At 47.6% G+C, this 27,138-nt stretch overlaps 1 protein-coding gene across 8 annotated transcripts; it reads left to right on the top strand.

Moving 5' to 3' along the window:
- The first annotated feature begins 938 nt into the window (after nt 1–938).
- SLC41A3 (solute carrier family 41 member 3) lies at nt 939–27,138 on the top strand. 8 transcript variants are annotated; one of them, XM_048315933.1, is made up of 11 exons: nt 939–1,009; nt 2,846–3,162; nt 13,427–13,534; nt 14,352–14,423; nt 15,223–15,367; nt 17,431–17,577; nt 20,159–20,303; nt 21,014–21,093; nt 22,828–22,962; nt 23,756–23,904; nt 26,206–27,138. In XM_048315933.1, the coding sequence occupies exons 2-11, from the start codon at nt 2,872–2,874 to the stop codon at nt 26,389–26,391; spliced, it is 1,458 nt and encodes a 485-aa protein (XP_048171890.1). In that variant the 5' UTR covers nt 939–1,009; nt 2,846–2,871; the 3' UTR covers nt 26,392–27,138. The 8 variants fall into 8 exon arrangements, with proteins under 8 accessions (XP_048171890.1, XP_048171887.1, XP_048171888.1 ...); XM_048315930.1 differs by lacking the exon at nt 939–1,009 and adding an exon at nt 1,714–1,801; XM_048315931.1 differs by lacking the exon at nt 939–1,009 and adding an exon at nt 1,909–2,166.

The following is a 27,138-nucleotide window of genomic DNA, read 5'->3' on the forward strand; positions in this document are numbered from 1 at the left end:
CTGTGGAGAGAAACAGAAATGAGTGTATTGAGCCCTCAAATGCCCTTGCAGCTGCTGGTGCTACCTGCACAACTGCGAGAGAGCAGAGAAAAGCAGCACACGTGAGTTGTAGCTCAGGGGGGAGATAAAACATTTTAGCATGAGGCTGCTCAGCTTTGTGCCAACAAGCACTTCCCAGGCTGCAAGGAGCAGCTGAGCCATCCTATCTGAAGGGTCACGGGAGCTCTGTTTGCAATCAAGGTCCAGCCACCGTTCCCTTACGTCAAAGCCGGGACCTATCCAAACAGGGCTGCTGCACTTCCGAGAAAGTGCAGCTTTCTGCCGCTGCTGAAAGGCAGCCCACTCAAATAAATACCCGCTGGGGATGCTCCAGGGACTGCAGCCTGGTGCATCAGATCATGGCACAGGAGCCAAACAGGTCCTCTGCTCACAGAGTGAGCTCTGGCAGGGAGCGGGGGGGCTCTCGTTGTGGCTGCTGCTCAGACCCAGGTGTGAGAGCCCTTGCAGAACAGTTACATTCCTGAGCTGGAAGCATTACCAAAATGCCCTTGTCAATCAAGTTCCCCGGGAGACTTTGTGCTTGCTCTGCAGATATTTTTCTTTGAAGCTCAGTGGTAAAATGATGGGAGAATATATTTAACAGGTCTAAAACTGTCCTGGCAACATTGTTACTTTTTAAAACCGCGTTCCTTCACCTCTTATTTCTGACACCAAGACGCTGTCTTCTTGCCACTCTCAGGGAAGCATCGGTTGCAAAGTAAAGACGTAAAATTACACCAAGTGAGCTGAAATTTAAAGCCTTGCCCTTATAGAGTGACGTTCAACAGTGACCGCGCACCCTCGACACACAGCAGCTGCAGGGTTTCATTACTGCCACTTACAGAAACCTTCAACTCCTTTTGGTGCGCCCTGCTTTGAGCCAGAGGCACCATTTTATCTGTAAGAGCCCTTTAGCATAGCATGACATCTGAGAGACTTCAGCAGGATATAAGTTTGCTCTGGTACTGAGGTATGATTTAATATCCTCAATTGTTTTGGAAATTTGAGCTGCATGATTCAGGAGACTTGCATGAGTATGGCTACTCCAGTGCTTAATGAGATTTATGTGCTTAAGTGTGATGGATGCTGTAATCACATTTCTAACACACTGATTCAGAACGGGAGGGGGAGAAAAAAACAAATCAACAGAAGTTCTGCTGTGCCGGTGGTGGAGGCAGGCTTTTGCACAGGAAGCGTGCAACACGAGCTCTTGCAAATGCCAAAATGAGGAGGAAGAAAACCCCAAGAAAAAATATCCCGACAAACCCAAACAGAGGAAACGTCTTTCCGCAGCTCTTAATTGCAGCCTCCTGTTTACGCTGCCCACGCTGGAAGCTGTCACCCTTTCCCTACCATTTTCCACGGGCTCCGGGAGCGGGGCGGGAGAGCGGGGGACGGCTCCGGGCCCCGCAGCGCCGCCGTCCCGGGGGCTGTCCCCCGAGTGGGACCCGTCCTTGCTGGGACTGCCCCCGCTGTGGCCGGGGGGCACCGGGAGGGGGCCGAGGCTGCTGCCGGCGTGGCGGGGCGTGCGGCGGCCGCGGTGCGGGCACGGCGCCGGGGCAGGACCGGCGACTGCCACTCACGGCGCCGCCTCCGCCTCCGCGGGCGGGGGCCGGGCTCGAACCCGCGGCCGCCGCGCAGGGCGGGCGCCGAGCCGCCCCCGCCGCGCCCAGATGTGGCGGGAGCCTCCCGCGCTCGCATCGCCCCGGCCGCGCCCGCGGGCCCGCGGGGACAGCCCCGGCACGGGCAGCGCACGGAGCCGGTAAGCGCCGCGCGGGGACGGGGCCGCGTTTCCTCCGCCCGCAGAGCGGGACTTTGTCTTGCCCATCCTTCCTCCCACCCCTCCCCAGCCGTGATTGGGGCCTCCCAGCTGTTTCCTCTGCTCCCCAGATGTTGGGCAAGAAGAGGATTGGTCCTACGTGGGGTAGCGCAGGGCCTCGGGGTGTTAGGGGTCCATCCTGAAAATGAGAGCATCAGAGAACATCTGGCAGAGGCTGATCCAAATGAGGGCTGGCAGGAGGTGATGGGTGAAAGACTTGGGGCACTGCCTGGGCCAGCAGTGGGACAGGCAGTATGAATGACAGTTCTATCAAGAAATGAGATCTGATGGCAGCAAAAGGACTACTGGTGAGAGCTTTGCATGTCTATTTTTTCTTAAAAGATGTTGTGGGGTCATGGCAACTTCCTTGCAGATAGATGAGTCATGTAGTGCATGCGGGTCAAGTAAGGCACAAAAGGAAGGAAAAGTATCCGGATTAGCATGAGGATCAAAGAACTGTTTTGTTATTGAGGAGAGGTGGACAGCTGTGCTAGGTAGTATGCATAGCACACACCTGGATGTCAGTCCTTTGCTGGACTGTGGGATGCTAGGATATAAGGAAGTCAACTGCTCCCATTTATTGGCTGGGGGTCAGGTCCTGAAAAGGGTTGGATTCTGCTGGGCTCATAAGTTCGTGTGACTCCCAGTGTGAGAGCTGGTGGGTCAAGAGTTCAGGCCATGTGCAGCACCTTCTGCATTCTTCTAAGTGTTCTCGGGGGAAGAGCCCGGATGCACAGCAAGCACTGCAGTGTGAACACAGGCCTAGGAAGAGGTGCAACTACAGAAAGGGAGATTGGTTTGACATTGTACAAAGTTGAAGGTAAACTAAGTACTAGTATTTGGACCAGCAGAGCATCTTGGGTTTGGGGAGTAGGTGGTAGTTTGCTGTCAGGTTAATGGAGTGCACAAAGAGCCAAAGGATTTCCTGTCTCTCACCTACCTGATACTTCTTTTTGTTATCTCATTGTTTCTGACTTCGTTTTTCAGAAAAACTGTGATTCAAGAAAGCCACCATGAAAGGTGAGGAAGTTCGGCAGAGGAGAAAAGAGGGAAGGTCTAGGAATGGAGAGCGATCCAGGCACAAAGGAAAGAGCAAGGGTGAACACAGAGAGAGACGACTTGGCAGCCAGGAAGCAGAGGATGTCTCTCTGCATGCACAGCAGAAGCTGCTGGCTGAGGAGAAAGTGGCCATGGCAAAGTCACAGGAAGAGTCAGCCATCTCAATTTGCCTGCAAGTGCTCCTGCCATACCTCCTAGCTGGGCTTGGCATGGTCTTGGCAGGCATGGTTTTGGATTATGTTCAGGTAAGGGAAAGAAACTCATCTGACATACCCAATATGGGATAATTGGGGGACTTTCCTTCAGAGGCAGGGGATTTGCTCTGGGAATGGCATAGTAAGGGAGAATTTGCAGCAGTTTCCTATGACAGCATGTCCCTCAAAGTCAGCTATTATGCACTGTGCAGCTCTCAAGAGACAACCTGTGGTGCTTTTCTGGCACCTTTCCTCCTCTGGATAAAAAAGAGAACGTGGTCCTAAAGAGTATCTGAAGGATGATTAGGAGCATGCAGTCCTGTGCAGAGATCTCCCTTTGGTCCTGGGAAGAGGGTGGGTGAGTGCAGCCCCAAGGCTGGGGTGGCACAGTGCTGTCCTGCAGCAGATGGAGTGGTGATACCACTCACGGATGTAGCTCTGGACAGCCCTGCATCTGCTGCTTCCTTGCACAAGGCGTCCAGCACTGTTAACACTTCATACAGCAGCTCAGCCCTGCCTGTGCACCACATCCTTTTATAAGGCCTCACAGCTGATGACTTGTATCCTTTAAGTCCCATTTCTGACTCTGTGATGGTCAGGGATCTTTCCTCCTATGCTGCAGCAATACAGACCTTTAAGTCAGTTGTCAGCACCTAATTTTAGACAGTTTAAAGCTGCAGTTAATTTCCAGATTATAAATTGCCGTGCCTCTGCACTCTGGGTTACTCTCACTGCATGCCTCTTTGTTAACCTTGTTATTTGACTAGCTGTGAGGTCAAACTACCCTGACCTATCTGATACAGTGACACTGAAACTACTGTGCTTACATTGACACCTTTCACAAATCTGGAGCTGTGTTCCTTTGTCATTAACCCAGGGCTGATCTCCCTGAGCAAGAAGAGCTGTAAAGGCTTAGGAGTGACACAGTATCCTTAACTGACCTTAGCATGTACTTGGTACCCAGCAGAATGTCTAGTCAGGTCACAGAACACCAGGCAAATCGAGAACACAGTGTCAAACCACTTTTTGTGTCCTTAGACATTATTCCCAAGAGTCTTGAACACTGAGCAGCCACTTCCATTTTTATTTTTTAGACTTTTTAGACCTGCCTGTTCCTATGGATCTCTGACATTAAATGTATGTTTCTTCCTACTGTGAGTTATTAAAGTGTGAAATGGATTGCAGATGGGTTTACGATGTTGGAGGAGGACTTTTCTTTCAATGTTTCTTCCCTGGGAGTTTTTTTTTTCTAGGAAGAACTGAGCCACTAATATGAACAAAATGTGAGGCAAACCTCATTCTCCTCTGAAACTGCAAAAGTCTGGTTTCTGTTTTTCCAAATAAAGAGCTCACTAAAAGCTATCATATTAGTGCTTAAAGTATGGGAAATCAACCCATGCAACATCTCATAGGAAACGTGGCTTCTGGCAATTAGCACAGCAGCTGTTTGTGCATGACCATGGACTGCTTGAGCACATCTCATCATGGACTTGCTGCTGCCCTTCTTTCCTGGCCTTTGCCTGGCTGCTGCTGCTGCTGTTTCTGTGGAACAACAGTGGGTCCCTGAGAGTCCTGGAGCCCCAGGCACTCTCCATCTGCCTGCTTTCCTTCTCTCCACACAAGTTCTCTTCTCTGCGCTTTCCTAAAGTGGGGAAGAGAAGAGCAAGGTTAGAAACAAAAATAGACTGCTTGATGTGACAGAGGGCTCAATCAGGAGTAGTAGTGCTCGAGCAAGTGGGATGTGCAGTCCCCAAAAATCGTTGTCCTCCTGTGAGTCCGTGGTGTTGGAATAGAGCTGCCTGTTGCTCACACTGCCACGTTGTGAGAGCATGCACAGGCATTTCTGTCTCTTCTTTGCAGGGATGATAAGGTACATATGAAAATGTGCTCTCAGACACTTGCCATCTTTCCGTTCTGTTTTTTGTACTGTGCCAGTGGATGGAGGCCCCAGATCAGGGTCAGGACTCACCAAAGAGTCTGTTTCTGCTTTGGCTCCTCCAGGACAATGCTACTCGTTGAGTGGTTGGCAGCGTGGGGATAGGGTGTATCTGCGTGCAGAGAAGGGCAGCAGTGCACCTCCCCAGGTTTTACCATCTTGAGTGGTACAGCCGTGAGCTGTTGGGGATTTTTTTTTTCATTTTTTCACTAGCTAGTTACAATCTTTTTCCCACTGTTGAGCAATGCTGTCTTTCTTCTCAAACCTGCTGTGTCTTTTCTGGACAAATAAGGTATATTTATTTGCCAGGAAAATGTGGTGCATCTCCTTGCTCACAAATATGGTGTAGCTCTTTATCAGAGGCTCCTTAAATGCATAATAAAAGGACCCAGTGTACACACATGGGTCACCTGAACCAATTACCTTCTCTGCATACTGATTTATCGGTTGAGGGCTTTTTATGGTGCCTGCTTAGAAGGAGAGAGATGGAGCGTGATAAACTCATAAACCCTGTCAGGCTGACGTTTAGTACAGGATGTGTCGCTGCTGTGTTTTTTAATGTCATTTGAGTCATTTAGGCTCATTGATATTTCCTTTACATTAATGTTTCTGCCTGTCATCAACCCAGTTAGCTGATACAGTGACGTATGGGACTAGGTAGGCACATTATTTGAACTTGAAAACCTATGGTAGTTGTCCAGAAATTGTCTTTTATTTCCTTGAAGCCTCTGTGAATGACTAACCAGAACTGGGCCTTCATACTGTCATTTCTCTATTCCCAGCTGGTATAAAGAGGTTGGGTCATGTGTGCTTATTACAGGATTTTTATTAACCCCCCTCTTCCAGCTATTGTGGGACCTTTTTCCAGTTAGATTAGCTTAAATGTACTCTCCTGTTAGCTTTCAGCTCACTGGGCCATTGTTAGGTGGTGGAGACACATGTACACACCAAGGCAGCTGGGATTGGAGAAGGTTTTAGGGGCTGTACCAAAATAACAGCCTAGAAAGCAGCGAAGGACAGAGCCTCTGTAGCCTGGGTTTGTTTTCCACCCTGCCGTGCTTCCAGGGAGATCTGCTGTCACCTCAGCCTGTTAGGCTCCGGGCTTTGGTTTGTGTGAATTCAGACCAAAGAAACACTGTCTAAATGGCTGAGAGCTTCCTCAGTTCCCTATTTAGCTGCGAGCACATCACGTTCTCTCCAACTCCCCCGCAATGCTGGGGACCCTGTCACAAGGACAGAGTCCACAAGCCATTTTTCTCTCTGCAGAGGGTGTGAGGGAAGGGGTTGATCCGTCCTAAATTGTGGTTTTTAGAGATTTTTGACCCTCTGATTCAATTAGTCTGCCCAGATTAATTATTAGAAAGGAGCCCCAGCAAAATACCACGACTCTTTTCCCTACATCCTTGACTTTGAGCTGAAGCCTTTACGGAGCAGGATACAAATTTTTTTTTGGCCATATATAGCTGTGGTGTAGCTCTGTTTTTTGACCTTGTATCAGCTGCTTAACCATGAAGCCTCTGGGGTGAGACCCCCTCTCAAAGGCGGTGCCTTCCCGGGAGCATGCAGGAGCAGCGTGTTTCACTTCAGAGCAGGAAGGGAGACCAGCTCACAGAGTGCCCTTTCTCTCCCTTGCCTGTAGTGCACAGAAATTATGGAGCTACCTTAAATAGGCTTCGGCTATGACTCTTATCTTGGCCTTTGCAAACTAGCAGAAAGTTGAAGTGATGACAGCAGATAAGGGTGTTCGCTTTTGAAGCTTATTGGCTGGCTCTCGGAACCTTTTTCCCCCTGAGAGCCAGTCATTCAGAGGTACAGCTGGCATAGCCCGATTGTTCTGTCCCGCGGAGCCCATGGAGCGGACACGGGGGGCCGGGGTCTAGAGGGCAGATCTGGTGTCAGCAGCCGGCTCAGCTGTGTCACCTGCCCGGGGCTGAGACCTGCGTAATGCCGTCAGCTGAGACAGACGCGGGCTCGTGCTTTCCTTGACCTTTCTTCACCTTGGAGAAGTGCAGAATGGATCGTGGTCGGTAACTCCCCACCTCCTCGGCCTCGGGACAGTGAGGAAAGTTCAGCAGTGCTTGCGGTGGGAGCGAGGGAGCTGGGCTGGTTTGCAGCAGGCTTACACATTAAACCATCGTATCAGACGCACGCCGTGCTCTGACAAGAAGTGTAACCCGAGGAGAAAGGACACCAGTGTGTTTGAGCATGCTGAGGGATTCTTGTATGACCTGTCACTCTTTCAGTGCTGTAGCCTGAGCAGGTCTTACTGGTTTTTACCGAAGTGGTGGGAGCTGAATGGGGTGTGGGCTCATTTCTATTCATCCACAGACATCTCTGCAATCTTCTCTTCTCTTTTTTAATTCCCCCCTGGACATAAATCAGAGAAGTTGTGTCCATCAAGTTTGCTGCCACCTGGGCTCAACCCAGCTGAACCAATTTTGGAGGATACCCTTGCTGCAATCATCTGGACGTGCTCCTCAGAGGAGAAGAAACTAAAGCAATTTGGCATCGTTGCTGTAGTTTGAGGAAAAACATTCCTTCTGACTTTGGAGAGAGCTACAAGGAGGATCTGTCTGATGTCCTGATCTCCCTCCATTTTCCTGCCGAGCATGGGGTAACAGTGTGTGACCATGGTGGTCACCCAGTTACAGTTGGAACTGTGCTTCCATGGCAAGAAGCTGAGAGGTTTCACCTGCAAGTTGACCAGGTCAGCCAGTGGATTTCTCCCAGAGACTTCATTCTCCATTGCCTCCCAGATTTTTGTGCCGTTCCTTCTGGCTGGCTTGGGAATGGTAGCTGCTGGCCTCTTGATGGATGTTGTTCAAGTAGGTACCTGTGATTAGGCAACTTGTGGTGAGAGGGTGGGCTAAGGCTCTGACCTTGAGTATTTGTGGTTGTTTGTTTTTAATGAGTGCAGTCCTAGAAGCCAGTCAGTAGTGTGACTGTAGGCTTTTGCTGTGCTAGAAGGACACTATCCATCTCCTTTAGATCAATAGCTGGGCTCCTTATAATGTGGGATTGTGGTTTTCAGACTGGCTGCCTAACACTGTGCTGGGTGCATTAGACTGGCTGCTCCCTTTTCTGTATTGAGCTAAACACTTTGGTAAGGACTGCTGTGAAGCAACTGGATCAGACTGCAGCATATTCCCCAGTTGCATGATAGCATTTCTTTCCTTCAAAAATTGCTGATAAGGAGATCTAGGTCAGGGTTGTTACTAACTACCTGTTTTACTTAGAGGCAAGTTCATGCCTTCAGTTCTTTGGAAACAACTTAATGTAATCTTTGGTCTAGAAAGCATTTAGATACTGTGATGAGAGGCATGCCACCATAAGATGATTAGCATTGCCTACAAACTGTGTGCTTCTTGGGCAGTTTCTGAGGTGGGAATTCTAAATTGAATAACTTCCACTGACTTCCAGGAAGTGCTGCTGCATTTACACCATTGTGCCCACAACCAGGATCTATCCCATCCGTCTTTCCTTTGTACCAGTGGCACAAATAGAAATGTAAAATTTGATCTAGTTTGGGCATCTCATGCCGGTGGATTTACAAATCAAAAGGCTGGCAGAGTTTCCCAAGGATATATCCTGCACTCTGAGCTCACTGGAGTACATTGGATTCTCTGGCATTAATACCACAGGAGGAGCTAAATATGGATACTTGAATGTTTGGAAAGACAATACCTTGCTTGTTTTTTTCTTGCACTGGAAGAAACAAAGAAGGCAGAGAAGTTGAATTAAAGGGAACACAAGGAATATCAAAGAAGGGTTAACTGGAGTGGCACAGGCTGTTGTGTGCTGTGTTTGTCATCTCCACCTTGTGCTGTGCTTAGGCACAGACCTGTCTTGCAGCATTACAGAAGTTCTCAAACTACCCAAGATGTTATGCTAATAGTTAGCAGTTGTCTCAGACAAGGAGAAAGACAGAACATACCCACTCTGTACCTTGGAGTGAATAGGTCTTTGTCTGGAAGGAATCAATTCGCTTGTTAAGAACTGGGCTGTGTTCAAAAATGTAACTGTATCCAAACTGATGGAAACCACAAGCCATGCATGTGTGCATTGCACCTGTCCTTTGAATAACAATGTGCAATCTAGTTGGTATATTTGCTCACTAGGCTCTAGAAATGGAGTCAGGCATGAAGCACAACCAAAGGAAGTGTATTTTCTGGTGAACTGTGTTGAAATAGAAGCCATCAGTCCATGAGTTCAGCTCCCAGAGGAGGGAGCCCAGTGCATTGAGAGTCACAACTGGCACAGGAGAGATGTTAGTGAGGTGAGCTGCCATGCTATCAACAACCACATAGCTAAAAACAAAACCAGTAGCTGGGAAAGTGCAAAGATCTTAGCCTTTAAAGGTTTGGGATATTCTTCTGTGCTTCTTTGTCTTTGAGCTGTTTATTTTCAACTCCCTGCAAGTGTGAGAGCTAGAAACAGTCCTGTCCAACTAAAACCTGACACTAAGTTTGTTTGCTTGAGGCCAGGTCCCATAAGACTCATATTGCCAGTCATGAGGGCTCACATTCTGAAACTACAGGTTTTTCAAGTCCAGGAGTCTGTGATTTGCCCGTTTTCTAGTGCTTTGTCTGGCTGAGGAATGTTTTGCCCTATTTGTAGTGACTGCAAAACATTCTTAGGAAACTGTGTCTGCCTTGGACAGGGAGATATATGGGCAAGCTTAAGGATGGTATCTAGAGCATAGATAATACTGAGTTTAATCCTGCTGCCCTTCTTTTATTACATACAAAATATCTTGAAATAACTCGGTTCTGTGTTGTGAGTCCAGCTGATGCTGTCTTTTGCAGTGCTCATATTGCTGTAAAGAGAACAAAGTGGAATTTGCTCATTCATATCTTATCAAACTTCTAAGGATTTTAGCAGTTTCTGATCTGCCCTGGGATGAAACCAAGAACTGTTCATGTTACTGTTTAAAAGAAAAATAAACAAAAGAGATTTATCTAGCCCAGTTGACTCTAAGGCTCAAACCTGGCTTTCCCATGCTGTAGGAAATGGATGCCCAAAGAAGTAGATGTTTGCCATTTTCTCTTTCTGTGTGTGCAGGTGATGCAGCCTCTCTGCAGGGCTGATGGCATGGCACAGGTTTTTTTCTTCTGGACTCTTTTTCTGCCTCTGCTCCAGTGATCCCTGGCCAGCTGATCCATCTGGATTTTGGGCTGGCTGGTGTTGCTGGAGACCTTGAAGGGCCCTGCCAGTGTTTGGCCCACTCTTTTACAGTAAAGTGAAGAATCAGATTGAAGCTGGATGATCAGATTTCGAAGCAGAGAATCCAGGAGGAAAGCTTCCCTTTCACTTTCCTTTTCCACGCCACTGGAGTGGGACACAGTCCAAATAAAAGTCACAGACATAAGATATCTCTGTCCTTTGTTCACAAAAGCCCATGAGATGATCAGCTTTGAAAAGGATTTTGAATTGTCTTGCATTTTGTACTCCAGTATGTTTTGATCTTTCTGTTGACTTGTTCAGAGCAATGGAAAACCTCTGAGGCTTCTGACCTGCTGCCACGGGAGATGGATGTCCTGGGGAGGTAACAGGTCGTGTGTGGGTCTGTGAGGACAGGGTGAGGAGCAGGATTAAAGCACTGCAGCTGGGGAAGCTGGCTCAGTGCATCCATCATGACCTGTCTGAGGGACCCCACAAGCAGATCCAGCCACCATGGGTAGATCACCTTCCTCAGAGCTGAGTTTTAGGGCTGAAACTCCAGTATGAAAATGTGAAGTGGCAAGGAGTCTCTTTCTGGCTCTGTGTCACCCTGTGTGGGTTTGCAATGCTGCATGGAATGTTTTTGTTCTTTTGAGGCCAGTTTTTGTCTCAAAGGACAGAGACATTTCCTAGACTTTGTTCAGGTGTCTTCATTCAGGTCATTCCTTGCCTGCATGGCTCCAAATTGCCCCACTCACCCACTCCTCCAGCTGACAGTCCTGCAAGTTGATGGCACAGAAATCATCTGTTTATTGTGTATTTCTGCAGTCACTAACACAATGGAGTCCTGGATGCTGTGGTATAAATCATTATGAATCTGTCCTTGGGCTCGTGATGAGTCACTAATGAGACTCAAATAGAGGCAATTAAGTCAGCTTTTTTTATTAGCACAGTTGTGTGATTATTAATTGTTCAGAGCTTTTAGGTGTAATTATATGTAAGGCAGAGTCCCAAAAAATCATACCTCATATGCTGAAACTTCTGTTATGATGGCTTGAGGCCTGCAAAATCTATTATGTCACAAGGATTGGAGCTTACCTAGATATACCAAAGTCATTTTTCCTGAAGGTGGAGTGCAGAGAAAATACAAACAGTCGAGTTTTCCTGTTGCTTTCCATTTATGTCTTTTTATGTGCAAAATATGCAAGGTCTTAAGTATGAATTTCTGCACGCCTCTGTGCTTTAAATGACTGGGGGTTTTTACCTTGTGACTACAAAGTCTGTTTTTTCTCCTCTTTCTTTTGAAAGTGTCAAAGATATGTTTGGATCTTTATTCTTAATTAAAGAGAGAGGAGGGAGGAGGATATGAATCTTTAAAAAAGGTGTCCGCCCCTAGCTTTTCTCAGGTATTTAAGTTCCATGTTAACAAATTTAAACAAAACTGCAGTGTGTCAAATGAGGGGACTGTTGTAGTGTTGTTGGTTGTTTACACAACAGTAATGTACCTTTAACATTTTCAAACGTGCCTTTTTCCAGGTCACCACTGCCAGGAAAAGTGCCTTTTTTATATTGATAATAATGTTTTGCCTGTTATCTGCACTTCTGAGAGGTGCCTCCCACAACGTGCTCAGGACTGGCTCAGCTCCAATTTCATTCATCCTGACTGAGAAGGAAGCTGTGAGGTCTTCCCAGCAGACAGACACCACCACCTTCCCACAGCTTCCCACAGCTTCCCATGGCACAGCCAGAGAAAAACACCGAGCTGTTACACCCCGTATATATTTCCTAACAGGCTGGCAGCTGAATGTGTCAACATTTATTGAGTCTGTCCAACTGCCTGGATATTCAGGTTTATAGAATCCCAGTGGATGTGGAAAAGGTGGGTAGGGATGTGTGGTTTGTTTTGTCCTCTAGTGCCAGGATTCAGGACCACCATGGGTACTAGCCAGTGACAGGTTGGAAATGAGGAACAAATTGATTCTTCACATGGTGTGTAGCTAAACTATGGAAATTTTTGCCACAGGATGGCACATGGGTTGGAGGGGGGAGTTTGGATGGGGACGTGAAAGAGAAATGCTTTCAACACTGATAAGTGTGCAGAAAACACTCACCAGCTCAGTACCCTGTGGCAGATAGTCATAGTCTGGAAAATACACAGGAGAATTATCCCATTGACTTGTCATTTTTGTAGATTCTTGTTTTATACACCCAAATTTGATTATTGGCAGAGCTAAGGATGGGTTAGATGGACCTTTGACCTGACTCATTACAGCCACCCTTTTTTCCTTGTATTCTGCTCTTAGATGTTGGGCTCATTACTTTTCCTTCGTGCTGAACTGCCCCATTCTGTGATCTCATCCTGATTTAAACCTCTCTGGCTACAGCAGGACTTTGTCAACACCCTTGAAAGCATGGAAGAGGAATTAATTATATTCCAAGGCACTGCATGGAACAGAAATTAGAGAAGACATGTCAGTCAAAAAAGTTTCTTAAGTTTTCAGATTGTCTCTGGTGTTGCAGCTGATTCAACAGCTTTATACAGTTCAGCTTCAGAGGAGCAACAACAGACAAGATATTGGCCCAGCAGTTTGTCTTATGAGATATCTTAATTCAAAACCTTTTTCCAGCTGTACTGGGAATGTACTTGGTAACAGGAAGATTTAGGAGCTGCCTGTGGAGAAGAGATGCAGAAATCTCATTCCCTCCCACCATGAGCCTTAGATGCTTGACTACAAGTTTGGTGAGAATAGACAGACACAACTTCTTGTTGTTAGATCATTTTCCAGATTTTTGTTTTTGTTCTTTTGAGTTTGGTTAGCAATAGAGGTTCCTGTATCTAGTGTCAGTGCAAAGGCTGGAGAACATGCTCTATTTTGTTTGGCTTGTGAACCTTAATTATTTTCCGTGTTGTTCTTAGCTAATGCTAAAGGCACATTTTAATTTGTGGGTTCCCAAAATCTTCTGTTGCCCCCAGAAAGAAAAATCTTTCCTTGTTAGGGTAGTGCTTTGTTGTGCATGAGGTGGAAAAAGAATACTGCAAGCTGAAAATTCCTTCCTTCACTCCCAAAATGCAAACCACAAAATGCATCAGGGCAGCATCTGCCCCCATGTGCACAGGATACCTGGAGGTGGTGAGCCAAGAACCTGCTGCCCTGGGGTGCAACAGCATTGGACTGGTCAGCATCACAAACTGAGGTCATTGCCTTTGTTTTCTTCCAGCACTGGGATGTGTTTCGGACAATTACAGAAGTGTTTATCCTGGTTCCTGCCTTGGTTGGCCTGAAGGGTAATCTGGAGATGACACTGGCATCCAGGCTCTCCACTGCTGTGAGTGTTAACAAGCTGGTGGGGGTGTGGGGAGGGGGGTGATTAACAGGGGGCATCAGGAGATTCTTCATTTATATAATCACACTGTATGAGAGATGCCCTTTTCTGCTAAGTAGAAACTAGTGGGGTGTCAGCATTAAAATAATGTGTTTGCCCTCGTTTTTTAACTGGAACAGAGAATTACCATCCGCACTTTGAAGGTGAATTAATCCCTGAGTGGCCACTTGCTGATATTTGGGGCCCTGTGACACATGAAGGAGACAAAGCCAGGGCTCCACAGCTGTCAGCTGCAGTACTGGATTGCTTTTCTGTGGGTGTTGATCCTTGAGAGCTTCCCAGCAATCCTACTTCAGGGGGAGCAGACCGAGGCTTCTTGGAACCTGCAGCAGCTTTTGCTACTCTATATTTGATCTCTTCTATCTCCCTAAGCAATTTCATTTACTTTGGCCTCTTTTTGTTGTGCCTCAGGAGAAACTGTAGCTTACCAAAGCAATTTAGGGGGAACAAAGGACAAAAAATGGTTTAATTTGTTCAGCTTTTTCTATGTGTGGGACGTGGTGGATATGCCCACTCCACCTTTAGCCGGGTGCCCTGCAACACCTCTGCACCTCCAGTGTGAGCCTCTGATGCCCCTGGGACACTGGGCTGGGGCATGGTGGAGAAGTGTCAAGAGGGAAGTGCAGGGAAGGCTGGGAGATGGTGACCTTCATTTGCATCTCTCTGACAGCCCCTTTCCCCCAGGGACCAGGTGAAGCTGCCTTCAGCAGCCACCTGTAGCATAGAAACAGCTTTACAGGATGTCTCTCTTGACTCCTAGGCTAACACTGGCCAGATGGATGATGCTCAGAAGCAATGGAAAATGGCCACCTGCAATTTAGCCCTTATCCAGGTAAGTCACTTCAGCTGGGAGATGAAAAAGTCCCTTTTCTCTTGCTATACTGCAAACCAGCAGCATCTGTTCCAGCAGTGCTGAATGCAGAGCTGGTGATTTGGGGCAGGTATCCTCAACACAGTCAAGCAGAGCCAGGACTTGACCTCCAGTAAAGCTCTGTGTGGCCCCAGAGCTTGTAGTTTAGCTGTAAAACACATCTAGACATTCATTGCCTTTGTGGACAAACTGAAATAATAGAACTCCTTTTGCAGCAGGAGCTGTGGCACAATCCCTGTTTCACAGCAGCCCCTGGATAAAGCCTGTCGTTTACTGGCAGTGTTTGGGAATCAGCCTTGGGCAGGAGGGGAGAGATGGGAGAAAATGCCTCTTGTAGCTCCTTCTGCTTGTTAAAATCCAGGAACCAGCCTAGAGTTTGGACATGGCAAGACCACAGGGCTTGTGACATGGGTCTGTATGCTTTCCCTTATCTCCCTCCACAGCTCCCAGCCTCCTAGGAGTGCAGTGCTGATAGGGAGCCCAGTTTTGTGTTGACCAGGGCTATTCCTTTGCTGATGGTGTCCTATGCTGAAGTGTTATCTGCCCTTTGCAAGCCCACAGAGTTTTTCTCCAAACTTTGTCAGGATTTGTTTTTTGATCCAGTGGAGCCTTGCAGGGATGCTGTTTAAATACATAAACAATCAGCATCTGTGCCAGGCTTTGTCCTCCAAGCTGTGTGGCAGTGCTGCAGTCGTGTGGAGCCAGGGCTCCCAGGGAGCAGATGTGGGCGAGTGCTCACCAGCTGTACTTTGGTCCCCAGGTCCAGGCCACTGTGGTGGGACTTCTGGCTGCTGTTGCTGCTGTGATCCTGGGAGCCATCTCCAAGGGCTCTGTGGAGCTGAGCCAGGCTGCTGTGCTGTGTGCCAGCAGCGTGACCACGGCCTTCATAGCTGCACTTTCCCTCGGTGAGTGGCTCTGCTTCCTCAGATCAAACGTGCAGCACTCAGGTGGGGAATGAACTGTCCCTGCCACCAGGGAGGCCCAGCTGGCATCCCTCTGGTCTGGCAGAGGAAGGAGGGATGCAGGGAGCTGTGTCTGCTGCTTTCATCCTCTCTGCATCCTGCCTTTGCTTCTCTTCCCCCATCATCTGTTGTTCACTGGGCTCTCAGCATCCACAGGCAGCAATCAAATCACATGAAAAATGCCACACACTGTGCATGGGTGTACACACACTCCCCCCACTTCGTGTCCTTTGGGTGCCCCATGTGCCATCTACACTGGCCCTTTCCCAGGGGAGGGTGAAATAATGTCACCCAGGAAATGGAGGGTCTGTTAGCAGACAAATCCAGACCACGCTCGAGATAGACTTGGGTCACCTCATACCCTGAGTGGGGTTGTGGCCAGTGCTGTGTTTTACCTGGTGTGAGCTGGGAACCAGGCAGTCCTCTCCCCTGGCTCTTCCTCTTCCAGGGGAACTCACGGGCTGGACAGCAGGAGCTGTTCTGAGCGGCCTGAAGATCTCCAGTTTGTACGGCTGCCATACGAGGGCAGCATGGTACCCCGAATAGAGGCAGCTGGCACATCGGATACAGCAAGTTTTCTAAATGAAAAGGACAAGTTAGAACAAGTGCATATCCCGAAGCTGGAGTCAGAGGGTGATTGTAGATGCCTTTGATGAAAAACGTGGGATGAGGCAGTTGTTAAAAAGCAGCAGCTCAGCTTTCATTACCCTTCCCTACAATCTCCCTGCTTGGTGTGGTGCAGAGAGGCTTTGCTGCTGTACTGTCTCAGGTTTGCTGCTGACATTAGTTTTTTTCCCTGGACACGGTCACAGGCAGCCTGTGTGTGGGTGTGCACGATGGGAAGCTGCTATTTTTATGGCCAGGGAGAGAAGCAGCATGAGCTGTGCTGTGGGGAGGGGAGCGTGGGTGTCTGGGAGGGCCGCTGTGGAAATGTCATGCTGTGTGAGGATGTGTTTTTGCATGAGGGATGTTGTATCAGAGAAGGTGCACATGTGGCATTTCTTGGGGTAGAGCTGATGCTCCTGTGCATGCTCAGCTTTGGAGGGGCTGTGTAGACAGGGACAGAGAGGTGGGGAGCTAGAGGGAATCACCATTTCTCAGGCTTCCTTTGGTGCAGCCTGTCAGCCACGGAAGGACTTTGAAGAGATGTCTTATGTCTTGTCTCAAGGCCGCCCATGCTACTTACACAGCAGTGGGGCCTGGCCAGGCAGGGCTTATTCTAGGTGCCTCTTCCACAGGCCTGTGAGAGATGTCATAGCTGAGGAATTCCCACATGTTCATCAAGGTTTGGGGTTTGTGCTCCTAAACTTACCTGGGCAAGCAAAACTTCCCTCCTCCCCTACAATGCTGAAAAGCAGCTCCATATTCCAGGTGCACCTCAGAGTACGAGGGAAGAGATGTGGGCCACCTCCATAACCCCTTGGCTCTGGAGCTGCTCACAGCATCAATATGCACCCTGTGCAAATTAAAGCAGCTCCAAAGACTCTGGGACATGAGGGCTCAGTCTGATGGCTGGGCTGACAGGCTAATGCAGGCTCCTGTAAGGAAACTCATTGCTCCTTGGTGATTCAAACTTTGAGGAATTTTGGTCTAATATGGAAAATATCTTTGTGCTATGGAATCCAGAGGAGGGGATGGCACCAGGAAGCTGCTGTATGCCTGCTGTGTGCTTATCTATGAGTGTGCTTCGTGCCTGGTCCTGCTTCAAGGCAGTAAAGATTAGGCTGCTCAGGAGGGGAGCTTCTACATTTGGGCTGCCTGCTGGTATCTCCTTTGATCCCTGGAATTTGCTTGTGTGCCTCTGGGCCCTTGGTGCAGTTCATAAGGGCAGAGTCATACCCTTCAGGTTGGTGAAAGCAAGAGGACAAATTCCTGGGGTGTCCAACCTGCAGCTGCGTGGTGCTGCTGTGGGTAATGTGCCTCTCGCTTCTCTTAGACCCCCACGTCCCTCTGGGGCAAAACATAGCAGAATGCTTTCTCTGATGCCTGCTCTGTGTCTTCTCTAGGTCTGGTGATGATTGGAGTGATCATCGGAGCAAGGAAAGTTGGGATCAATCCAGACAATGTCGCCACACCCATAGCAGCAAGCCTTGGAGATTTGATAACCCTTTCCCTCCTGGCAGGAATCAGCAGTACACTCTTCAAGTACATAGGTACAGTGTTGAGCAGGCAATTGCAGCTCAGCAAGGGAGCTCACAAATCCTTGTGAAATTACTGCAGGCTGCCTAAGCATTTCTGGCGTGCTTCAGAACGGAGGCTGTCATGCCACTGGGATAGAAAAATGACCAAAGAGGCTTTTTCCAGACTTTCTTTTAGTAACAAACTGGGAGGCAGAGCCTAATAAACACAACTGGGATTTGTCAAAGAAATGACCAACATGTATTGTGCAGCTTTGGAACAGCAGGTTGACATATGTGACACTGACTCTGTTCCTGGATCTGCCACTAGCCAAGCAAAACTACTTCCTGTGCATGGGTAATAGCAGGTCCTTCTTCACAAGGCAATTTCAGGGTTTTGGCACTTGTAAAATATTCTTGTATCCTCTCACATGGAGAGTCATGGATAAACAAGCTATCCAGCTGGAGGGAAGCAGTCTGCAGTGTTTTGTGCTTGCAGGACTCTGAGTAGGAGTTGTGGCTCTGGGGTTAGCTGTGCTGCTGGTTGCCAAAGACTTGAGCACCTGCTGAACCTCAGAAGCTCAAAACATTGGTGATATATGTCTGACTTGCTTTTAAGGTATTAGGCTACTTACTGTGAGCCTAACCTAGAACAGAAATGGGAAAATAAAAAGATCCAGCAAACTCAATACCATTTGAAACCCAAACTGTTGCTTCAGACTGTGAGCAGAAGCAGTGAGGCAGCTGTTCTCAGTTTGCATAACTCATTCCATGTGCAAGCACAAGTGAGGGAGTGAAGGAGCACACACTGCAGGGAGAGGCCTATGAATTGCTTCCATCCAGTCCTCCTTGAGCTTCAGAGGTGCTTTTTTTTTAATAGGATTTTTCCATGATGCCATCACACCTGCCTCTGTAAAGCTGATCTGTCTTTCAGTTGCTATGCCTCAGATAATATCTCCCAGGGAGCACACGGCAGAACAACTGATAACCTCTATGGCCGTGACCAGAGAGCATTTGTGGGGTTGCCAGAGTAGTTTAGAGAGCCTTTTGAGATGGAAAATAGTCAGCACCCAAGTCATTGGGACCATGAAGTGAGGCAGGTAGGAGGATGGCACTGCTGATGGTGCTTGAACAAATCCATTTCCCTCCCCAGTGTGTAGTAAGAACAGGTCACACTCTAAAAACTTCTGAATCCTACCAAAATATATATGTATCCTTCAAAAATAATGATGAGTCTGTAAAGTTTGATGCAGCATCATCTCCTTCTGCAGAATATCCTCTTGCCAGAGAAGATTCTTAACTTTTTAAAAATTGTCTCTGGTCCTTCTTGGTCCTGCACAGTGGAGATACAAACTGTGCCAAAGGGTTTCAGCTTGCTTATGCCTGTGAGAGAATGTGGCAGAACTGGAATGTGGAGCCTGAAGATCATTCATCCTACCAGGAGTCTTTCCGTGGGCTCTGATAAGGTTTGATAGACTCCAGTGCTCTGTGTCTGCATTATTTAAGAAGGAATTAATTGCTGGAAACAACGAGGGGTGTGGGTAAGAGACCCAGTACAGCAGCTAAGTCTGTCATACCCACCTGTCCTGGATGACTCCAGGGGTTAAAGTGCATTGACAAAACTCTTAACTCCCCAGGAGCTGCATTTCAGCGCCCACTGAAGCCACTCCTAAAGAGTTGCACCGCTTTGTGTAAGAGCCTTTGCTTCACAGAAGATGCCATCACGTCAGTGCTGTTGCATCCAGGTAGCCCAAGGCCCTGGCAATGACGTTTTTAAAAATGCACACTTGGAGCTGCTTCATCTCCCAGATTATCTGCAAAGTCGGTGTTACATCCCACTGCCTTTGGCCCCAGCTCAGAGACCAGATGGAGAGCTTTGTTGAAGAAGCATTTTTGTATCAAAAGGGTTGGCATCAGCCCCATTGCTCGAAGGTGTTTCTCATGCTTCTGAGTCATGTTTATTTTCTTTTAGTGCTGCACATCTACTTTTTTTTTTTATTTCTTTGCTTCTAAAGATCACTCCAAGGCTATGCCTCTGCTGAATGGAAAAAGCACCTAATGGAAGCACATGCAAGCTAGCACAAAAGAAATCCCAGATCTTAAGTGGCTTATACATGCCAGAGAACATTTGTTCCTATAGAGCAGACCAGCTGCTCAGCAATTCTGCTAGCTTGCCTCCTAAATTACCTCTTACCTCTTGTTTTAGGTGAAAGTGTGAGGTGTGAGCTGTGCCCTAAGTAGGATACAGCTTCCACAGAGGAGTTTCCCCCTTTCCCTGCTGTTTGATTTGTACCCTGAAGCCAGAAATTTTGTGACTTTTTGTCTTTCTTAGTTGGAGATGGAATTGGAGAGTTGTTCGTCTTCAAATATAACTTGCTTTGAATCCTGCTGATTTTCAGGCAGCATCCTCTAGCAGTGATTTTCAGGGATTAATTATGGATTTCTGTGGTGGAATGAGGTGGCTTTGTGGGGACTATCATGGTTCATGTGATTTTTCATCTAACATAACTCGGTTGGAGCAAGAGTCCTGCTGCCTTTCTTCCCATCTTTGTGCAATACGATTTTGGCAACCAGTGAAGCTGCGGGCATTTAATTCAAGATTTCTTTTCCTTGCCAGATGTGAAGTACCTTTCTCCTCTGATCTGTGCTGTCTTCATTGTCATGATCCCTCTCTGGGTTGCTATAGCCAAGCAAAGTCCTTCCCTGGCCGAAGTCCTGAAATCTGGGTGGCAGCCAGTTATTGTTGCCATGAGCATCAGCAGGTAAAGGAGGCACTGCTCCCAGCCCACCCCTGTGTGCACACTGCAGAGAGACCCCTTGCTCACTTAGGCCATCAAAAGTGACACTGGAAGGGACGTCAGAAGGGTGTTTGCCCAGAGCTTCTCAGCCCTTGGTGACTCTCCAACAGGCTGCAAGACAGCAGATAAGGAGCCCCCAAAGGACTGAAAAAAGCAAATCATTTTAAGTCTCACTCGCACATCCAGGCACCACATGGGTGACAGCCAGGAGACTGAAAGCACAGATGATGATCATCAAAAATTGTCAGGCTTCAACCTCATTCTTATCCAGCTGCAAGGGGAAAATATTGGTAAACATAGAGCCAGGTAGTTCATTCCTCCTGTGCTACATCTTTCACAAGCAGCAGAGATCTGGGAGAGAATTTTTAAAAACTGCTAAGGCCAGTACAGAAGTGTAACAAAACTTTGTGTGAGAATGATAAAGCTTTCCTAACTACTACCAGTTTTGCCTGGGGGTGGCCAAGGAGGTCCTTCTGAACTCATTATGCCATTCACAAAATGTGTAATGCTTTCTGTTGGTGAAAACTGAGCTGTAAAAGGGGTACATGGTGAACAGTCCCACCCTGGCAATGGGGAAGACGCAGTAACCCACCTCAGTGTGCTATTTTCACAGTGTAGGAACTGCCCTGGGAAAAGATTGTTCCACCCTCATTTCCTGTCCTTTTTTTTAACAGCATTGGTGGGCTCATCCTGGACAAAACTGTAACTGACCCAAACTTTGAAGGCATGGCAGTTTTCACACCTGTGATTAACGGTAGGTTGGGCTTGGAGGGTTATGCATGCTTTTATTTATCCCTCCCCCTCCTCCCAAGGGTTCTGGTATCTGCTGTTGCCCCTGCAGAGAGATCAGTGTTCAAGATCCTGCTCCCATCATGAGTGGAACTACTGGTCCCCATCACATCCCTGCTTATGTTTTGAAGTGTCTCTGGAGCAAAATAGCAGCGAGGACAGAGCTGTGCAGAAAGGTTAACAGCATCTCTGAGAGCTATGTTGACACTTCTCATAACATCAAACCTACTGGGATGTCACAATAAATCCATTTTCCCTTGTTTCCTTCCCTCCACTCAGTAATTTGTGCTGTGCAAGCATCCCCTATACAGATTGTTGATAAATATTAATATAATAATCTTATATACATGTATGTATCTAAAAGATTATATATGTGGATTGGATATAATTGGATTTTTAATATATATGTCTCAACATATTTTGTGTATATTTGTGGTTATATTTATATTCACAGTACTTTTATACACACACCTATCAGTACAATCTGCTGGGAATCCTTGTATCACTGAAGATCCACTGGCTTTTTTATCTTATTATAACATTCTTGTAGGACAGGCCATTCCAGGGGAAACCCAGGTTCCTAGGGCAGGCTTGGCCTCATGTCACCCCCAAAGCATGGTGTCCTGTTGCAGTGCCAGAGGGTGTCACCCAGCTGCCACCTTACTGGATCTGCATAAAGACAACCACCTTGCTGACAAACCCTTTCCAGCAGGGTTAGCCAAGGAACCTGCTTGGGAAAGTCAACAGCCTTTTAGTTGAGCAATGATTGACCCAGAGGTCGCTCTGTGGGGACAGGTGACTCGTTTGGCAGAGCTGGTGGCAGAGTTATGCAGTGCTCTGTGTCTTTGCACAGGCAGCTCTTCACTTTGAATGTGCAGAGCATGGCAGTGCATGGCTCAGGTCCCACCTTGAGCCACAGTGAGACAGCCTGAGTATTTTCACTTTGATTCCCGTCTGGAAAATTTCACATTTAATGATGGTTTCTTCTCCAGGGAAGGGAAAACATGAGAAGCCTGTAGCATCTGGCTCACTGTTATCTTTTATGTGGCATTTCCACCCTGAAAATACTTAGGGTGGGGATGGTTTGCTCCACAGATCATTATCCCTCTATTTTCTACTGGAAAATGTACCGGCTTTTTCATGTTTGCTAGAATTAATCAGTCTGGAAGGAATTAATTTACTTTAATTAGCTAACATATTTGGGTTCTAATTCATTCTCATGATTCCTTCTCATTTAACAAGTGTGTTAGGTACCTTCAGACAGACATACAATCACTCTCTGTGATGTCTGTTGCCTTTTAAATAATAATGGTTCTCTGAGTGAGTAAATCCAAGAAGTGGCCATGAGCAGCATCTGCACTGCTTTCCCTGGGTGCTGTTCACAGACTGTGTCAAACCAGGTGCAATTACATCCTCTTCAGAGGCCACATGGCATTTACATCCAGTGCTGGGGAGAAAGGGAAAATGTTTTCAGTCAGCAGTCAGAAGGATACAATTACTGGAGCCTTCCTGATTTTTAAGAGCTGTTCCTGCAAAGTGAATAGTGCAGCACCACTAGGGATGCAGGGATCAGGTTTTCTCTTTCTCTCCCTGCTGCTCTCAGTGGATGCAGATTGACTCACCTTGGGTTAGGTTTTAGATTGATGTTTCCTGCTGTGGTGAAGCTGGTTTACAAGTTTTCTGTGTTTTGGCCTCACAGGTGTTGGAGGGAATCTGGTTGCCATCCAAGCCAGCCGAATTTCTACATTCCTGCACTTCTGGAGCATGCCTGGAGTTTTGCCGTACAAGATGAGGCAGAATTGGCCCAACCCATGCACCACATTCTTCTCATCAGGTAGACCCTGAACCCTTGGTGTCCATGTCTCAAGGCCTGTGATCACAGATAGCTCCTTTCCCAAGCCTGGTTGGTGAAGGACTAGGTGGGTTTCAAAGGCAGAACTTCCCCCTTCCACAGAGAATTCTCAGATCTGAGAGAAAACATCTTTGCAGTGGGCAGGTGAAAAAAAGGCTTATGGCATATTTGCTCACTGGCATGCAAAGAAAGTGGCCTTCAGGGAGCACTAAAGAAAGTAATTGAAAAAGAATCTTAGATTTGATCTAACAGAAAGTCATTTTAATGGCCAGCCTAGAGCTGTCACCTGTGGACAGAGCGGTGAATAGACCATAATCTTGCTGAAAATCAGCAATTCCTCCGTCTTCAGCACTGGAAATACTTAAGCATCAGCAAAACTCAATTTTGGGTCTGTTGTCTTTATAGAGTTCCTCTTGATTTTCCCTGTTAGGTTGAGAGTTAGTGCTAGATCAAACTATAAACTGGGAAAATCTGTTGCAGCAAGGCAGAGCAGAAGTTGTAAGAGGCAGAGAGCAGCTGAGAGGAGTGTCTGCAAGAATCAGAGTGGATGAGCATGGAGCACAAAGTCTTTGGCATGTAGTTTCAGTGCTAGACAAAGCTGCTGGGCTGATCCTGCAGATGCTTCCCATGTCTGTGTGATCTGGAGAAGGCATTAGCAGTGTGGTTGGTGGGAGGGGACAGCCCCAGGTTTATGCATTAAAATATGCACTGTGTCCTGCCCTCCTGCACCCTCTGCAGCTGCTGTTACCCCTGTTTCTGTCTCTGTGCTCTGCAGGGGTGAATTCCAAGTCAGCCCGGGTCCTGTTCCTCCTGGTTATCCCAGGGCACCTCGTGTTCCTCTACACCATCCACCTGCTGCAGGGAGGCCACACGTCCCTGTCCTTCACCTTTGTGATGTTCTATCTGGCCGCTGCTTTGCTGCAGGTAAACCCCAAACTCTCATCCAAAAGGGACCTATCAGATAACATAAAACCAGCATTCTCCAGGTTAAAAAGGAGTCACAGTAAAACATCCAGCAGCAGCCTCTGTTTCCTGTTGTCTCAGGTGTGCTTCTATCTATCATGTACCTTCTGTAGGTCCAGTAATACTTCACCCAAATTGCCAGGCTCTGGTTTCCCACATGAGCATGACTGTGCTTTAGGGTGAGAGGAGGAACAAGTTCTCAACGTCCTGAGCTGCAGGGAGTGTGCAGAGACACACTTAGCAAGGAAGTACCTTGTTTTAAAGTGTTCACTTCTTCAGTCTCTAAGCTCCAAGTATTTCTAGGCTGCCTCTAGTCACCCCAGCAAGAGGCAAGTGAAAAGCAGTGAACTCCAGCCAGCAGGTTTCCCCACCCTTTTTGGAAACCAGTGTCACATATTATGGTGAAGACCTAGAGAATCCCTGCGGGCAGGGCCATGTGGGTAAAAAAACAAGGGGAAAACCCAGGCCCTGAGCAGTTCTTCTTCAAAAGTAAAAGTTCCTGGTAGGCAATGGGCAGATCATCTGATTTGTCCTGCTTGTTCCCTTTTGCTGTTTTTCCTGCCCTGTAAACTTTATTATTCTCACTCAGAAATGCATGTGGCTGTTGCCTGAACTCACAGAGGCTCTGACTTCATTTGCCCTTTTAAATCAGTGATTAATTAATTTGCACGGTGAGGTGGCTGACTCTCACTTTGCCTTACAAGCAGCCTTGTCTCTGAGGGTGAATTCCTTGTGTGTGTAAACAATCAGTTTTTCTCGACCTTTGCACAACCCTGAGCCCAGCAGCACAGCCATAGTTGTAAAGGAAAATATTTATTCTTCTCTTTATGCATCGAGGTAACTCCTCAACCAAAGCCAAGCATGAAAATACGAAGAATAAATGACAGCATAAAGAGCAGCATCCCAGCAACACCACTGACCCCGAAAGATTCCCGTGGAGGCCAAAGGAGGAGAATACACTCAGCCTGGTCCTTTTTTCCCCGTTATACTTTTTATAAAGAAAGACAGTAAGAAAGAAGGGGTGGGAAAAGTTTGGGTCAGTTGGAGGAAGCCCAAAGAGAAAGATCAGAGGCCCAGAAAAAATGACCTCAGGGGAGTGATTGAATGGACTGGGGTTAATTAGTCCAAAGTAGAGAGGCTTGAGAAAAATCTGGTTAAACTACCTTTAATCTACCAAATTTCTGTAGGGAGGGACAGAATAATATTTGCTGTGTGGTCACTAGGGGAGGAAACATGAAATCATGGATTTCAAATGGAAAAAGGTAGATTCATGTTAGGCTTTGGGAAAAACAAAAACGGGGGGAAAAAAGCCAGGGGGTTGATTGCTTAGTGTGGCATCTCCATCTCTGAGGGTTGTTCAGCACAAGTTAAACAAATTTTCCATCAGGAAAGATGTGGATGTATTTGATCCTGAATTGAGGAAGACAAATGATCTTGGTAAAACTCTTGAATTTCCAGCCAGCTTTAGTTTCTGTGATTCTGTTATTTAATTTGCTTCCCCCATCTCTCCTCCTCCCTTTCTCCCAACCCAGCTTGCAGTCTTCACCTTTAGAAATGCTGCCTCAGGCTTTGGTTCCTGATGTGCTGTGGTCTCCCATGGAGGGACCACAGATGTGGGGCGCAAATTCTCTCTCCCTTCTTAGTTCAATTAACTAGACAGTCTTTAACCAAAGTATTTTTTCCTCCATCTGTTTATCAGAATTGGGAATGAAATAAGAATTAAAAGAAATCACAACAAAGATTTTTAAAATGTTGAGGTGAAAAAAAAGAAATTATTTTATTTTTCTAACATGTCAGTTCTGCTTGGGATAGCTTTGATGTAAAAACTGCCTCAAACTCCAGTTGTCCACTGAGACTTTTAGGAAAAACAAAGCAGACATGACCTGAATTTCTGATGGAAAAAAGAAGGTTGAAGAGAAAAAAGTCTGGCAACGAACTTGTCCTTTGGGGTTGCCTGCATATTCACAGGAGCCCTTCATCTGGTGGAGTGAGTGGGAGCACTCCCATTCAAGGCATGGGAGGTAGGAACTGCACCTTTGGGAGATGCTTTTGGTGTGGCCAGGCTCTGGTTTGGGCAGGCGGTGCTGGTGCGCAGTTCAAGCAGGATCTCCACACCAGCTCTCTGGGGAAGGTGCAGCTGCTCAGTGCCCCCTGTTAGCTCTGATACCCTGGCCATGGCCACATCACTTTGGCTTTGAGCTGAGGGTTTCTGGGCGTTACCTTCCCGCTGCCTCACAGCAGGGCCTGTCTTGCCTCTCTCAGGTGGGGATCCTGCTCTACGTGGCCGACCTGATCGTGCGCCTGATGTGGAGGAAGGCTCTGGACCCGGATAATTTCTCCATCCCCTACCTCACGGCCCTGGGTGATCTCCTGGGCACTGGATTCCTGGCCATCTGTTTCCGCCTCGTTTGGCTCATCCACGGCACAGACATGAACCTGGGGAACTGAGAGTCCACGTGCTGCTCTCATCACGTGTGATACGGTGCTTTCCTCAGGACAACAGGGTTCCTGGCGATCCACACTGGGTCACCCGGCTGGGTTGGGCCTCCCCTGCCAGCCCGACACCCCACCTGCCCTCCCCATGGTGCCTTAAAGCCAGGCTCACCCCCCTCGAGGAATCAGCACCCACAAACTCGTGCCCTTGCAAGTGAGCGAGACGATTTTAAGCACCACCTACTGCTCACACCTGCACCTGGCAAACAAGGCAACAGGGAGCATTTGGGCCACTGGAAGGAAGGAGCATTTGGGCCGTGGTTTCAGTGCCCAGCCCTGATACGGCCCCGAGGCTGCTCCAAGGCCTGCCGAGGTCACTGTGTCTGATCCTGCAAGTGGGTGTTGCAGCCCCTCCATCGGACTCTGACTTTCCATCAAGGGAAATTCTTGATTCAGCCCACTTTCCTCCTGCTGAATCCCTGGAGTAGGAGAGCAACCAGGTCTTTAAACTTGTCTCCTCTCCATCGCTCAGAGGCTCAGGATCTGAGGCAGTGAGCTGCTGGCTCATGCCCAGTGGGAGGTTATCTAGGGATACCACCTACCTGCCCTGGCAGCATTGCTGGTGTCTGACCAAAAAGCTGGTTAGATTGCATTTTGGGGGCAAGAAGGTTTGTTTTTACGGTTTATGAAATGTCCTGTCCAGTAGTTAAAATGTTTATAGAAACACACACATAAATAAAGTGGGTAAAAAAAAAAAAGTAA

Source organism: Corvus hawaiiensis, chromosome 11, assembly GCF_020740725.1.
Source record: "Corvus hawaiiensis isolate bCorHaw1 chromosome 11, bCorHaw1.pri.cur, whole genome shotgun sequence".
Classification (NCBI taxonomy): Eukaryota; Metazoa; Chordata; class Aves; order Passeriformes; family Corvidae; genus Corvus; species Corvus hawaiiensis.

Coding starts and splice junctions, on each gene's coding strand:
- SLC41A3 (XM_048315933.1), top strand. CDS start 2,872: ATGAAAGGTGAGGAAGTTCGGCAGAGGAGAAAAGAGGGAAGGTCTAGG. Junction 13,535..14,351: donor CATCCAGGCTCTCCACTGCT/GTGAGTGTTAAC, acceptor CTTGACTCCTAG/GCTAACACTGGCCAGATGGA. Junction 20,304..21,013: donor GTTGCCATGAGCATCAGCAG/GTAAAGGAGGCA, acceptor TTTTTTTAACAG/CATTGGTGGGCTCATCCTGG.